Source organism: Cupressus sempervirens, chromosome 9 (genome assembly GCF_028749045.1).
Source record: "Cupressus sempervirens isolate cs-2001-9-10 chromosome 9, ASM2874904v1, whole genome shotgun sequence".
Taxonomy (NCBI): Eukaryota; Viridiplantae; Streptophyta; class Pinopsida; order Cupressales; family Cupressaceae; genus Cupressus; species Cupressus sempervirens.
The window spans coordinates 162,698,054-162,711,423 of record NC_143126.1 but is presented as its reverse complement, the minus strand read 5'-3'; the positions used below and the strand labels follow the sequence as shown (position 1 = coordinate 162,711,423).

The 13,370-nt window shown below is 30.5% G+C and overlaps 1 protein-coding gene across 1 annotated transcript; it reads left to right on the top strand.

The window, feature by feature from the left end:
* The first annotated feature begins 428 nt into the window (after nt 1-428).
* LOC149538009 (uncharacterized) lies at nt 429-1,866 on the top strand. Its single transcript, XM_089799399.1, has 2 exons — nt 429-551; nt 729-1,866. The coding sequence occupies exon 2, from the start codon at nt 738-740 to the stop codon at nt 1,611-1,613; it is 876 nt and encodes a 291-aa protein (XP_089655525.1). The 5' UTR covers nt 429-551; nt 729-737; the 3' UTR covers nt 1,614-1,866.
* The last annotated feature ends 11,504 nt before the right edge of the window (nt 1,867-13,370 follow it).

Sequence of the window (13,370 nt, the reverse complement as noted above, 5' to 3'; positions counted from 1 at the left end):
AAAAATCATATCACAACCCCAATTCAAATCTATAGATTTTAGAAACATTTACTTAATAAATTGATTTTAAATAAGAAAAAAAACCAACAAATAAATAATTTAAATCCTTTAAAATCAACTAAAACTTAAATAATTTGCATTTCACCTTACACAATTTTATTTAAAAAATTAAGAGTTCAAAAATATACAAGGTTTCCAATTTTCCCCAATATAATTAAAATCAAACGTAATTAGGAGCTCTTCTAGAAGAAGTTTAGTGAGCTAATTAAACTCGTTTACGTATGTGTGGAGTCAGTCAAAACTAGTCACCAGTTCCCTAGCGGCCAAGTCTTTCTCGTTTCTCTAGAAACTCATACACTTGGTACCTACCTAATTTTTAACAAAATTGAAAAATCCTTATTTAAAAAAATATATATTTTCTTGGTCTCAATTGGAAGCTGCATGTGAAATTCGCACCTCCACTATTTCAAACGCATTCAAATCTTCTGGAAGATCAGATCGTGGCTTCACGGCACTGACGCATTCCATAAATTAATATTTAAAATGAGACGGTGAGTACTGGCAGCTTTGAATCTTCTTACGAGATTGTTTTTACAATTATAAATCATCTTTAGCTTCTACAAATTATAAATAGAATACAATCGGTGAATTTCTTAGGATTATTCCCTAGATCCATTTAACTCTGATCTCCATTGGTTTACATCTCTTTCGTAAATTTGAGAAATCAGAGAATAAAGATGGAATTTGAGTATGAAGAAAGAAAATGCGGTGTCCAAGATCCTTGTGCAGATTCAATGGCGGAATCGGATGCAGAGGAGACTCTTTCATTCTGTGACATGCTCCTTTACGACAGCGCTGCAACGCCGAGCCCGCAGAGGGTTTCGAACGCCGATTCTTCAGAATTCCTCTTCGATTTGGCCCTTGGCAGCACCAATTCCAAGCCAAATTGTGCATTTTCTGCCAAAGATCTGTTCCACAAAGGCCGCATCAGTCCTCTCACAGAATGCACGGCGCAGTCGTCCAACAGCAACGATTCGAAACCTTTCAGGAAATCCGAGGTCCTTTTAAAGGAAGATCTTCAGGCATGCAGATCGCAATCGCTGGAGTCAAAATCGAGCTTTTGGACCAGCTCAAGCTCCAACAGCTCTCAAGCTTCACGGAGAAGCCTCAATTACTCTGCCTCGCTCAAGGGTTTGAAGGCTGCAAATTCAAAGGCGGCGAGCAATAAAACAAAAGATATAGCAAATTGGAGCTCATTTTCATCTGGTTCGAGCAGTAAAAAGTCTCCAAAATGGCTTCAGATTCTAAGCTTTGGGGTAATTAAAGCTCCAGCTGGAATGAACATGGAAGACATGCGTCTCAGGCAGTGGAAGCGGAATGACAGTGGCTCGGATCAGTCTGTTCTTAAGCGGTCGGTTTCGAGCTTTTACGAAGAGGGGCCAACCCTGGTGAAAAATGAAGCAATTTTTGGGCAGAAATCGAGGTCCGTAAAGGAGAATAAGCGGGCCGTTGAGGCCCGCAGAACCAAGGGCTTGAAGATGGCTACCTTGTTAAACAATTGTAAGTTTTCTGTAAGTTCTGTCATTACTTGCACGAAAATAGGAGTCCTTTGAAATGGGAACTTTAGTTCTGTTTACAAGAGTGATTTCGGCATACTGATTGGAATCCAGTAAATTTGGCCACCGGATTCCAACAAATTTGATGACCGTATGATCGTATTTTGTTAATTTTTTGAAAAACACGACTGTTTATAATAAACTGTATCAAATGAATGGTACAATTTTGATGCTTCCAATAGAGAAAGAAAAAGTGTAAGTGGCCAATAGGCTGTTTTTCAGGCGATGAACCCCATCAGATTCTCTTTAAGGCTGGATTTTGTCTGTGTCATTCTCTCCTTAAATTGTAGCACTCTAAATTTCTAATTTGGAATTAACTAGTATTTGCATCTTTCACGGGCGCAAAGGTTATGCTGATAGTGTTATGTATATTAAATGATGTCTGGTTGACATGACATAGGAAACCCCTACTTCTGAATGACTGATTTTTATGGCAACAATCAATCATAGATTATAGTGAAGAGTAAAGTATTCTTCTACAAAATTTATCCACATTTATGTCAATGTCAAGTCTTTGTTTCACACACACGGTCACTTCTTTCTTCCTTCATGGCTTTAGCTTGTCAGTTAACCATTTTGTCTTTCACTTCTCTCTATCTATATCTTATTTACTCAATTTCTCTTTGTTCTTATCTATTTATATATCTCTCTACTTTCCAGCTATCACTCTATATATATCTTTATCTCTTCATCTCCACTTTGTCCTCCTTCCCTATTTTTATCTTTATTACTATTTTCACCTCTCTCACCCCCCCTTCCCCCCCCCCCCCCCCCTCTCTCTCTCTCTCACACACACACACACACACACACCTCTCTCTCTCTCTCTCTCTCTCTCTCTCTCTCTCTCTCACTCACACACACACACACACACACACACATAAAATGTCTCTCTCTCAAAATGTTTTCATGGAAAAAAATAGGAGAAATTACTACATATTATATGAAATCTTCAACAACCAATGTTAATGCATCCAGAAATTTTACATTTGGAATGAGTACTATATAATTTTGATAAAGACTAATGAGAAGCATGTAATATGTATATTTGGTGTATAATTAAGATATAATTTTTCCATCATTTTTATTTAATTAAAATATCACTTAATATTAAAATAAATTTTATAAAAGATTTCAAATATACATCAAAGAAATATATTTATTTATGAATAAATCTATATTTACAAAAATTAATCATTGGCATGAATGATTTTTATTAAGAATATTTTTTAAATAATCTTAAATAAAATTAATAAATATTATTCACTTTGTTAGAGGAGTTGGTGTCCTCGATGTATAATAAATTCATGTTTAACACATTGTTTATATTTTACATTTGTTTATTAAAAGAAAAATGTGAATTATTAATGTCAGGCTCAAGAGTTCCCCTTTAAATTTTTTTTTAAAAAATTCTTTAAATAAATATGAAAAGAGGTTAACCATTGCTATACTATTAAGTGGAAATGGATCCTTGATTTGTAAACCCAAATTCCATTTTCTAGTCACGTCATATTTAAAAGTAGATATGAAGATGCTTCACTTTTCTATTACTTGATTTTTGATTCGATGAATCTTTTCATCCTTGATTAATGTAGAAATCAGAAGATAGAGGTCCTCTTCTCCCTATTGTTGTTGCTCCTACTTTTAAAATTCTTAGATTCATTTTTAAAAAACTTTAAACTACCACTTCATTCAAAAGAATATGTGGAATATTAATCTAAATAACTGCAATACAAAAGGTATTCATAAAAAATATTGTGACTTGTAACTTCAATCTATCATATATAATTTCTCAATAGATGTTTTCATCACTTGTGTGATGTGAAATACACAATGAAATCATAATCAATCTTAATAATAATGCTATATAATTAATTCTTATGAAAATCTTTAAATTTATTCTTGACTAAATTATTTAAATTTTGTTTATTAGAACTATAATAGGCATTGGGACATTTGATCTCCTTGTCCTTGTATCCTTGTAAAAACTTAGCAAGTTGTGATTGGAAATCATTTAGGAGAGAGAACCAAACTCAATGGGTGGAGAAAGCTAAGTTGGAACTCCACCAACAACACTTTGCTCACTGTCTTCATGCTCAAAAGGGGGTTTATAACCATTATTAACTAGCTCATTGTGCTCCACATCTAGCATTTGGAATGGGTGGAGTAGTGGAGATCAATAGGCATATTTGTTCACCAAGTAGATGAGTGAATCTCATCCACTATAGTCATTATACCCAGCCAAAAGAGGTCTCCAAGAATGGTGCTACATTGAGAAGAATATGCTAGAAATATCAATCTTTCTCTTAGACTCAAATGCTAAACAAAATTTCAAAGAAAACAACAAAGAGGTTGTGTAAATATTCAAGGATGATGGACATTGCATGTCTATTTTGCATCCCTCCAACTGACACCTACATGCTATGAAGCACATATTATTATTGGACCTAATTAGCATTTGGAATGAATGGAGTAGTGGAGATAGATAAGTTTATCTACACATCCAATAGACAATCATCAAAATATATTCTTAGATTGGTATTTAGGAAAATATATACTAATAACTGCAAAAAACAATTATTATATAATACTATATGCTAATATCCATTAAAAAAAGTTATTAAATATTTCAATGTTTTCTATATCATATTATATAATACAATCAAGAAACTGACAAATATATGGTAATATCTGATCAAAAAACAATAATTATAAATTTTTTTGTCATTATTGTTGCACCATTGAATCTTGTATAACTAGCTCTGAGCATTTCTATTGTAGTATTCATGCGACATATGCCCAATCTTGTAGCCACACTCTTTTATCCATATGCATACAATAGTACATGATTCTATTAAGCATTCTTACCTCTGTCTACTTTCATTGTTCCTTCCTATTTCCTGATGCAATTTTCTATACTTCTCGACGTAAGATTGTCAGATTGTCCAAATAATTCAGCTAAAGTGTTTCTAGGAGAAGAAGCCTATCATCTTAACCAATTACAACCCCTCACAATAGGTGAATATTTTTAATTGTTTGTTTTTTTTTGTCAACAAAGTAGATGAGTTGTCATGTATAATATTAGAGAGTTTGGTGAATTTCTCATAGACAACAATCTATCTTATTTGGAATTTACATTTCTGAAATTTGATGGTTTTATTGGTTGTTTTTCAACTTTTGAGTTGTATATGATAGATTGCAATTTTTTTGGCTAATATTGATTGGCACGTTAATTTTTTATTAAACTATTAATATGATATTTAAGTTTATCAATAAACCATCAAGATTTATTATAGATAATATTTTTAAAACATATCATATAATCTCATTTTTTATAATTTTAAATATTAGTATGCAAAATAGAAACTTTGAAATTTTCTTAAGTTGACAGAATTTAGTTTATAATTGTTTTCTAAAATTTTACATTATTTAACAAAACATGTGATTGTAGAAACTTCAAAAAATGAGATTTTTGTAAATTTACTAATAAATATTGAATTATTAAGAAGAAAAAATGATAATCAATATTTATCCTAAAATGTAGAATGAAACACATTAACACGACCAAATCATCATAAAAAAATACACATGACAAGAAGGGGTGACTATCAAATTCAAGGCCTTCCTAGAAATATCATAACTATGTATCATTGCCTATAGTTTAAAAGCCTTCTTTAATTTTATATCAAGGATAATGATAAACTTATTCAAAGTGATGTTTGTTTATGCAACACTTACATATGCATTATCTCTTAAGGGAGTCAATTTAAGAAGAACTAATTAAATTTTTCTCTTTTTTTATACTTCATGTTAAAAACAAGAAAACCATCAACTCAAAGAAAGGTAAAAAGAATTAGACATGTAAACTAAAATTTGTTGATCTATTGTTTTGATCGTAAAGTGTGATGTCATAGGGAAATTGTAATTTTAATTTTTTTGAATGATCTTAATTGAATTTAAATTAGCATATAATCTTTATTCTAGTAGGTAGGACCATTGCACTCAAGGGCTTGGAATCTAAATTATAGAGCATTTCTATTACCAAGATGCTTGTCAAGACACAAAAACACTCTACTTTGGCCTAGGAGCAACATCATGGAAATTTGGAAATTATGAATTAGGTTGAGAGATAAAGATTTCACTCTTCAAATATTTTAATTTCATAACCAAAAAAGATAATTATCGGACAAATCAACAATTAGAACATGATAATTGTTGATGTAATTTTCAAGTGAAATTAAAAATTTATCATCAACCAAAGTTGAATCAAACCAATATTAAACATTCATAATCTTATATATACATTTTTTGATGACAAAATTTATTCTCAGAGTGGGAAAAAGAAGAAATTGTCAAAGCAAAGTTAATTTATTTATTGGCCTCTAAAAATTGCATATATGATTATTTTATTGCATGGAAAGATATGTAATATTTATAGAAATAAAATTATAAATATTTATATATTCTCAAACTATCACATGCTCATGTTTTATGCTCTTTGAGAATTGTAGACATAGTTTCCCACCATTAATATAGACGAGTTTATATACTTCTAAGAAAAAGTGGCTAATTTTTTTAATGTAGTGTCCAAATTACCTTCACCACTAGCATTGCTGATGGTCTTTTTCAAAATAGGGTTAGGTTGTAATATTTTTTACATTTTTATAAAAAATTTGGTTGAGCGGACTGAAAGTTCAAACCATTGTCTTGCAAACTAAAATCTGCACTAGAACATTTTGCACCAACCACTAAGAACCAAAACCCACTAGACAAAAGAGGTGAAAAAAATGATAAAAAGAGATGGAAGAACCACTGCAAAGCCACACCCACATGTGAGGGAGGAAACAAGACCAACAGCATCCAAAGAATAAGAGGTCCAAAGAGGGCCAACACCTATTAAACATGAAGAAGCATTGGCAGAAAAAAGAACTAATGCAACACTTCACTGACATGTAGAGCCCCCATCCATATTCATTTGCATCATCTAAATCTTCCCCTCCCTCCTCACTTTCTGTCAAAACCCTTAGAGAGCTCCTCATTTTCCTACATCGTATAATAGACACTGGATATAAATATTTATATGTTGATACAAACAAAATAAATATAATATGGGTGTCAAATTTTATTCTTTCAATTTTGTTTTAAGAAAAAAGTTATAAATATGTGTTCTTATTTTCTAAATTTGTAAATATGTGACATCACATGTCTCTAAATACAACTCTAGAGATAACAAGTAAAATGTTTTTCACTTTAACTAAAAGATCATAGTAATAAATTAAAAAATGTATTCCAAGTCTCAATTCAAATTCAAATTTTACAAGAGCTCTAGGAGAGCATGAGTCCCCTTCTTGTGCAATTTAAAAATTAGAAAATTATATTTTTGGGTAATAAGTTTATTTTAGTCACCTAAAGATTTCCATTTTACTAATATGAGTTAGTTATCAAAATTTCAATACCATATACTAGCTTCTATCTTGTTAAAGAAAAAATTAGCTAAAAACTTAGAAAGAAGAATAAATGCAATTTTATGTTCTCTATTAAATATAATAATAATGATTCTTATGATTCATGGTTCTAGCTAGAAAGCAATAATTTAATTACCCCCACTTGGATGCATGGGCTGGCATAGGAATGAAGGGGTGAAAGCTCTTAAATGATCACACCCATGTATTATACAAGGCATGAAATGGAATAAAATTTAAAAACCTGCTGAGTACCGAGCATCTTTAAACTAGCACAACTACCTATCACTCCCATTTTTTCTTTAAAAAAAAACTAGTATTTACTCACTCTAAGACATTATTAATTCATAAATATTAAAAATTTATTTTTAGTCAAACTTTTTCGCTAATGGTGGCGATAGCCTTTGGAGTGCATTTCTGTGTGAATGATAGTCATTAAATGTAATTAATGATTTTAGTTGATATATTTTTTTTTTTCTGAACTTGAAAATAAATATAAACCCAAGAAAGTTGCAAGGGACCAATTAAAAAACAGAAATAAGTGAAGAAAAATTAATTTAAAATAAAAATCTTTGTTAAACTTTAAAATATGAATTTTTGGGATCTGCACAAATTAATTAGGGAAGTCTAGTGAAAACATTAGTTCCCTACCTATTATAATAGGCAGAGACTAATAAACTATTTTTACAAACTATAAAAATGAATCAATTTTAAAATGAGAACTTGAATATTTTTTTAAAAACTAATAAATAAGAGGGAACTTGTCCTGTAAAGTTGTTGTAAAGATTGGTAGTGATTTGAAATTCGACATAGGATAGAAGTATGAAGTTAGGGTGCTCAACTATTGGGTCATCTCCCCTAATTTCTTACATGAACTATTTTGGCTTATGGGTAGTGACAACACATGTTGTGGGATCTGGTATAGGTGCAAAGGTAACACAATTACTATTTCAAAGTGTCACTCGATACCTATATAAATATGTCCCAATAATTGTCCATTATAACTGCCTCCAAAATTACCATTTTTAATGTTCATATAGCTATGTAGGTGTTTAATATAGGTAGTACCCAGTATGTGCACACTTATAGATCATTAATGGCATGTTAGATTTTGATGATTTTTTTTTGTCTCTGCATTTGAGTTAACTACTTAAAGATAAGATAAGGTTTCAAGCTATGGGCATTCACAAATTTCTTTGTACAGATTCTCAAACACTAAAAGGTCAAAAACTAGTCATTTCAAAGTGCCACCCAATGCCCACTATGTTCTTGTACCAATAGTTGTTCACTCAAAAATGCAAGTACTTTTGGCTAAATGTCCCATTAATCATGACAAAAGGACCCAATAGTGGTGCACAAATGGGCCAATTACTAACCAAAAAAGCTAAAAAATGATCAGCTATTAGTACATGTGTGATTGACTATTGGTACACTTGTGATTTTTTTTTGGGATCCTTTAATATTAGTAATTTTTGGGCCAAGATGACAAGAGAGTCAGATTCATTGGACCTCTTGTTGATTACTGGATACTTTTGCCTACTAGTTAAGTTGCATGACTCCTCCAATTAAAATATACAAATTCTAACTACTCAGAGTACAAATAGAAGACTATTGTCACATGTAAAAAATTATTAATCAACTTTTAGCTATCATTTTTTAAATTCATTTAAATTAATAAGTAGAGAATTTAATAAACAAAAAATCAAAGTCATTAAAACATGGTGAGATGAATCCTTTCCTAAAATCAAGCAAAAGTTAAATAATTTATCACCTTTTAATAAATATCATACCGTTTAAATACAATTTAACAAAATAATTTGTTATTTTTCAATTTTTCCCAATATAACTATAAACAAGAGCTCTATAGGAGCTAGAGTCCCTGCCTTTTGTGAGAAATAGAAAATAGATTTTTTATGCTTTGCATCTATGTTGAGTTTTTTTATTGTAAAAGTCATTTTTCTCAAGTTGTAGCATCTATATTTAGTCCCTTTAAAGACCTTTTTTCTTTCGATGTAGCATTTGTATCTTACTATTTTGATTTAAGACCATTTTCTTTGTTCGTTGCATTGGTATCTAGTTATTTTTTTATGGGGTCATTTTCCTTCGTCTGGATCATTTGCATCTTAATATTTTGATTGAAGGGCGACATCTAGCTATTTGAATTTGGAATGGTCATTTTTCCTTAGTTGTCGGGTCTATATAGTTAGTTTAAAGATGGTCATGGAGATTTAGAGATATATTTGAAAGGTTTGGGAGGGAGGTGGTCAAGATTCAGAAAAAAAATTCAAAAGTAGAAATTTATAGAGAAAGAAATGTTTAATGCCTCCTTTAGAAAAAAAGAAGAGATTATTTAAGTTAGTTTTAAATATTATTTCTTCTTTAATTTGTATAAGACATTTTTTTAAAAAAATTGATTATTAATTTATAAATAACATCAAATAATAACAATATTATGTTACTTATAATTTCAAATATTATTAAAGAAATACAATAAAATAAATTTTATGAAACCTTCACAAAAAACTAAGATTGTTGACAATTAATAGTATTGATAGTTACAGAGCTGGTTATATTAAACATAGTGAATTATTAGAGTGATCTTATGAAAAAATCTATTTCTACAATTGTTTATATGAAAACATAAATGTTTATTTATATCTAATTCAATTACTAAATCAAGTCACATAGTATAATCATCCATAAAGAATATAGAAGAAATAATAATATATTTTCCTTTGCATTTAAAAACTGTATTTCATTTTTTAAAATAAAATATCTTGGGTAATTCAACAAAATATTTTAATTTGCTCTTAACTCTGATCATCTAACCCCTCTTTCTTTTTTTCTTTTTTCCCTTAATTGTTGTATTAGGTGGCGTGATTTGTTTTCAAAAGACTATATATATTTTATGTTGTATCATGACTTGTTTGGTGAGTATACACGTGACTTGATATTTTTATTTAATTTTAAGTGGAAGCAATTGAGTAAGATATAAAAATCAGATTAAGTTGTCATATTAAACAATTGTAAATATAGTTGAGACCACAATACTACTTTACAATAATAAATAATAATTCATTTAATTTTTTATTTTTTACAACATTCTAAATAAATTACAATTCATTTATTTTTACACTTTTAACAACAATTTAAATAAATTGTTTTTTACAATAGTATTTTTCTTCTTACAATGACATTCCCTTCAATCTTAAAATAAAAAGCTAACACTAAATATTCTACTCTAGAAAAAACAATATCTAAATAATAATAATAATAATAATAATTGTTAGCATTCTGGAAGCTTCAGGTCAGGATTGTGGAAGGAGGATGGAGAGGGAGGGTTAAGACTACCAGCTGCTCTCCTGCTACTGTCATTATGTTAAAGTCCAATCTCAACAGAAGATTTGCATCAAAACCATGTCCTCTCTAGTTCAAAAACCTCACTATTTGAGCATATTTCTGCCTCCATTCTCTTTGTGGCTGTTGATGCACTCCCCACATTCAACAGGAAAAAGTGCACTTAACATTTTAGTGCTCTAAAATTTGTGGGTGTTACTGCTAATAATGTTGAATCCATTCCTCTAAAATAGCTCAAATTCCTACTTCATGATAAGCTTTTTATTGACGGTGGGAGACTTGGCACATGTGTATCCATAACATATCTTCTCCTAAGTATGGTGGCATCACGCTTTGAAAAATATTTGAGGCTCACTCTCGATTTTACAATAATCCTTTCTGTGTTAGGAAGAGTCCAAAATTGAACAAAAGTATTGTAATAAAAATACGATACTACTCTTTCTTCGCCTGTGATGTTTTTCTGATACTTGTGAATGAGAATTTTAGTGACGATCTACTTCTGCCTACCAATCAGTTGTGGGAGGATGACTATGTGTTTCAATTTCAAATGTCTATTGGAATCCTTTGTATGCCTATATTCACCTAAAGTGCATTTAATTGATTTAACCTTCCACGTCTCTTCATGGGTGAACCCACAATAATGGGTTCCACTTTAGTGGGATGAACAAAAATGAAAAAAATTGCAAAATGAGAAATTGAGTTTACCATATGTTCGCGCGAACTTTTTTTTTAATCATGTTCGCGCAAACATATTTCGTATGTTTGTGCGAACATATGTGATATATATGTTTGCGCAAACATGATTTGTATGTTCGCGCGAACATACATTCATGCGAACATGGTAAACGTGTTCGCGCGAACGCCATGTTCGCACGAACATGCAAAATCACCAAAATTTTAACCTTTTTTCTTTTTTTCTTTTTTTTTGCTCTTTTGACTGCCATAATTGCAGGAGAATGATCTCCTACTGTAAAATAAAAAATTTCAAAATGTGCTGCTCGGAGCAAGCTTTCCAATGACTATAATTTTATTACATAATTTAATCATTAAGACTTTCAAATATGAGTTTAACTCATTATAGGTTCATTACCGATTGAACATCAACCGACTTTGACACCTCGAGAAAATTAGTAAATTAGGTCAATTTTTTTTTGAAAAATATGGAGGCACTGGCTTATTGAGATACCTTTCTATTCAAAAAAAAAAAATGGTTTATGATAAATTGACTTCAAATTATCTATGTCAAACGGAACGTATGTCTGAATTACGGTTCATGTCACTTCAAAACTTCATAAAATATACAATATTCATAAAAAATAAATCAAACCAAATGCAAACACTGGATATTGATGTTACAAATCCAACGCCGAAAGAATTACTCCATTATCATTTCTAGAAAAAAAGTTATGTGTGTCAAACGGACTGTCACTTTTTAAAATATTGAATTTTATTATGTACCACTTTTTGGAGGAGATAAAAAAAATTGACATAAATAAATTTTTTTTTTAGATTAAAAAATATGGTTACAAAGTAGGAACAAAGTACTCAAAATCACTAGTTTATGTCATCTTGAAATTATTTATAGTTTTGGAGATATAGTCACTTGAACGTGACGTTTGTTGCAAAAATATTGATTTCAGTGCCAAAATTGGTCAAAAAGTGGAACCCATTATTGTGGGATCACCCTCATTTAAATTCATCTTTATCCTTTTAGTTGTCTACATTCAATGTGTATGTATACACCTATCCTTAAGATTTTTAGTCAATTTTATTTTTTTCCTAAAAGTAACAAAAACCCCAGGAAAATTGAATCGCCCAATTAGAAAATGAGAAAAAAGGCTAAAATTAATATTTAAATATTTGCACTGGAAACCTTAAGATATAAGTTTTGTTTCAATGCCCAAAATTAATGCATGGAGCATCCGGGAACATTAGTTCCCCACCTTATAAACAAGGCAGGGACATTTTATCAGTGAAATACTAGAGTAGTTTACTATTGTTTAATATAGTTAGCTATTTATTGTCAATAATTTTTGTATGTGATAGATATATTGAATAATTATGTTACATTAAGTCTCATAAAAGTCATATTCTAGTATTGTTTTTTAAATTAAAAGTGACCAAAAACAAGGGGGTTGGCCCTTACAACCAAAAGGCTAGAACTAGCACATCACTAGCAGAAACCAACAGAGAACATCACTGAAACATAAATAAAACAAGATGTAACTTAACCACTATAATTCTACCCAAACTATTAACCAACAAACTACTATGAATAGAAAAAACTAATCTAAAGCATAAATCTATAGAGTTAACCATACTACTTAAGTTCATAAAAATAACTGTTGGCACAGTCAAGCCAATCCAAGTTTGAGTAATAGTTGGATACCAGCAAACCAAGTAACAACATAATAACATAAAACAACTAGGATCCACTGATCCCTTAAAACTGTAGACTTATTTCTCTATTTTTTCCTTTCCCTTCCAAACCAATAAAATCTGGGCCCAATCATCAGCACAAAACTTAAAGAGGAGCTTATGATCTTCCATATCCAACGTTGTTTCTTCTTTCTCTTCTGCCAGCATTTGGAGGGTGGTGGCAACAGCATGAGTGACTTTTAGGAAAAATTTAGAGAAGGTGCATAATCCTTCCTCTAAAGTTTTAACCCTTTGATCCCATTGGGCAACTGCCCCCTTTTTCTCCTCGACCTTCTCTTTGTTTTCAGTTCCCTCCTTTTTAACTTCCTCTTTAGCTTTTTCCACCTGGTTATCATCCTGCAAAACCTTTGGGTTAGTAAAAACCTTGGATTTTTCCTTGACCAGGGAGGAAATGGTAATGGGAGATATTCTAGCATTGTTATAAAAAACCAAAGACTTAAGATAATTATATAGTTATTTTATAATTAAAATAATAAATTACTGACAATATATAAATATC

Excerpts from the sequence above, each read along its gene's own strand:
- LOC149538009 (XM_089799399.1), top strand. The coding sequence starts at position 738 with ATGGAATTTGAGTATGAAGAAAGAAAATGCGGTGTCCAAGATCCTTGT.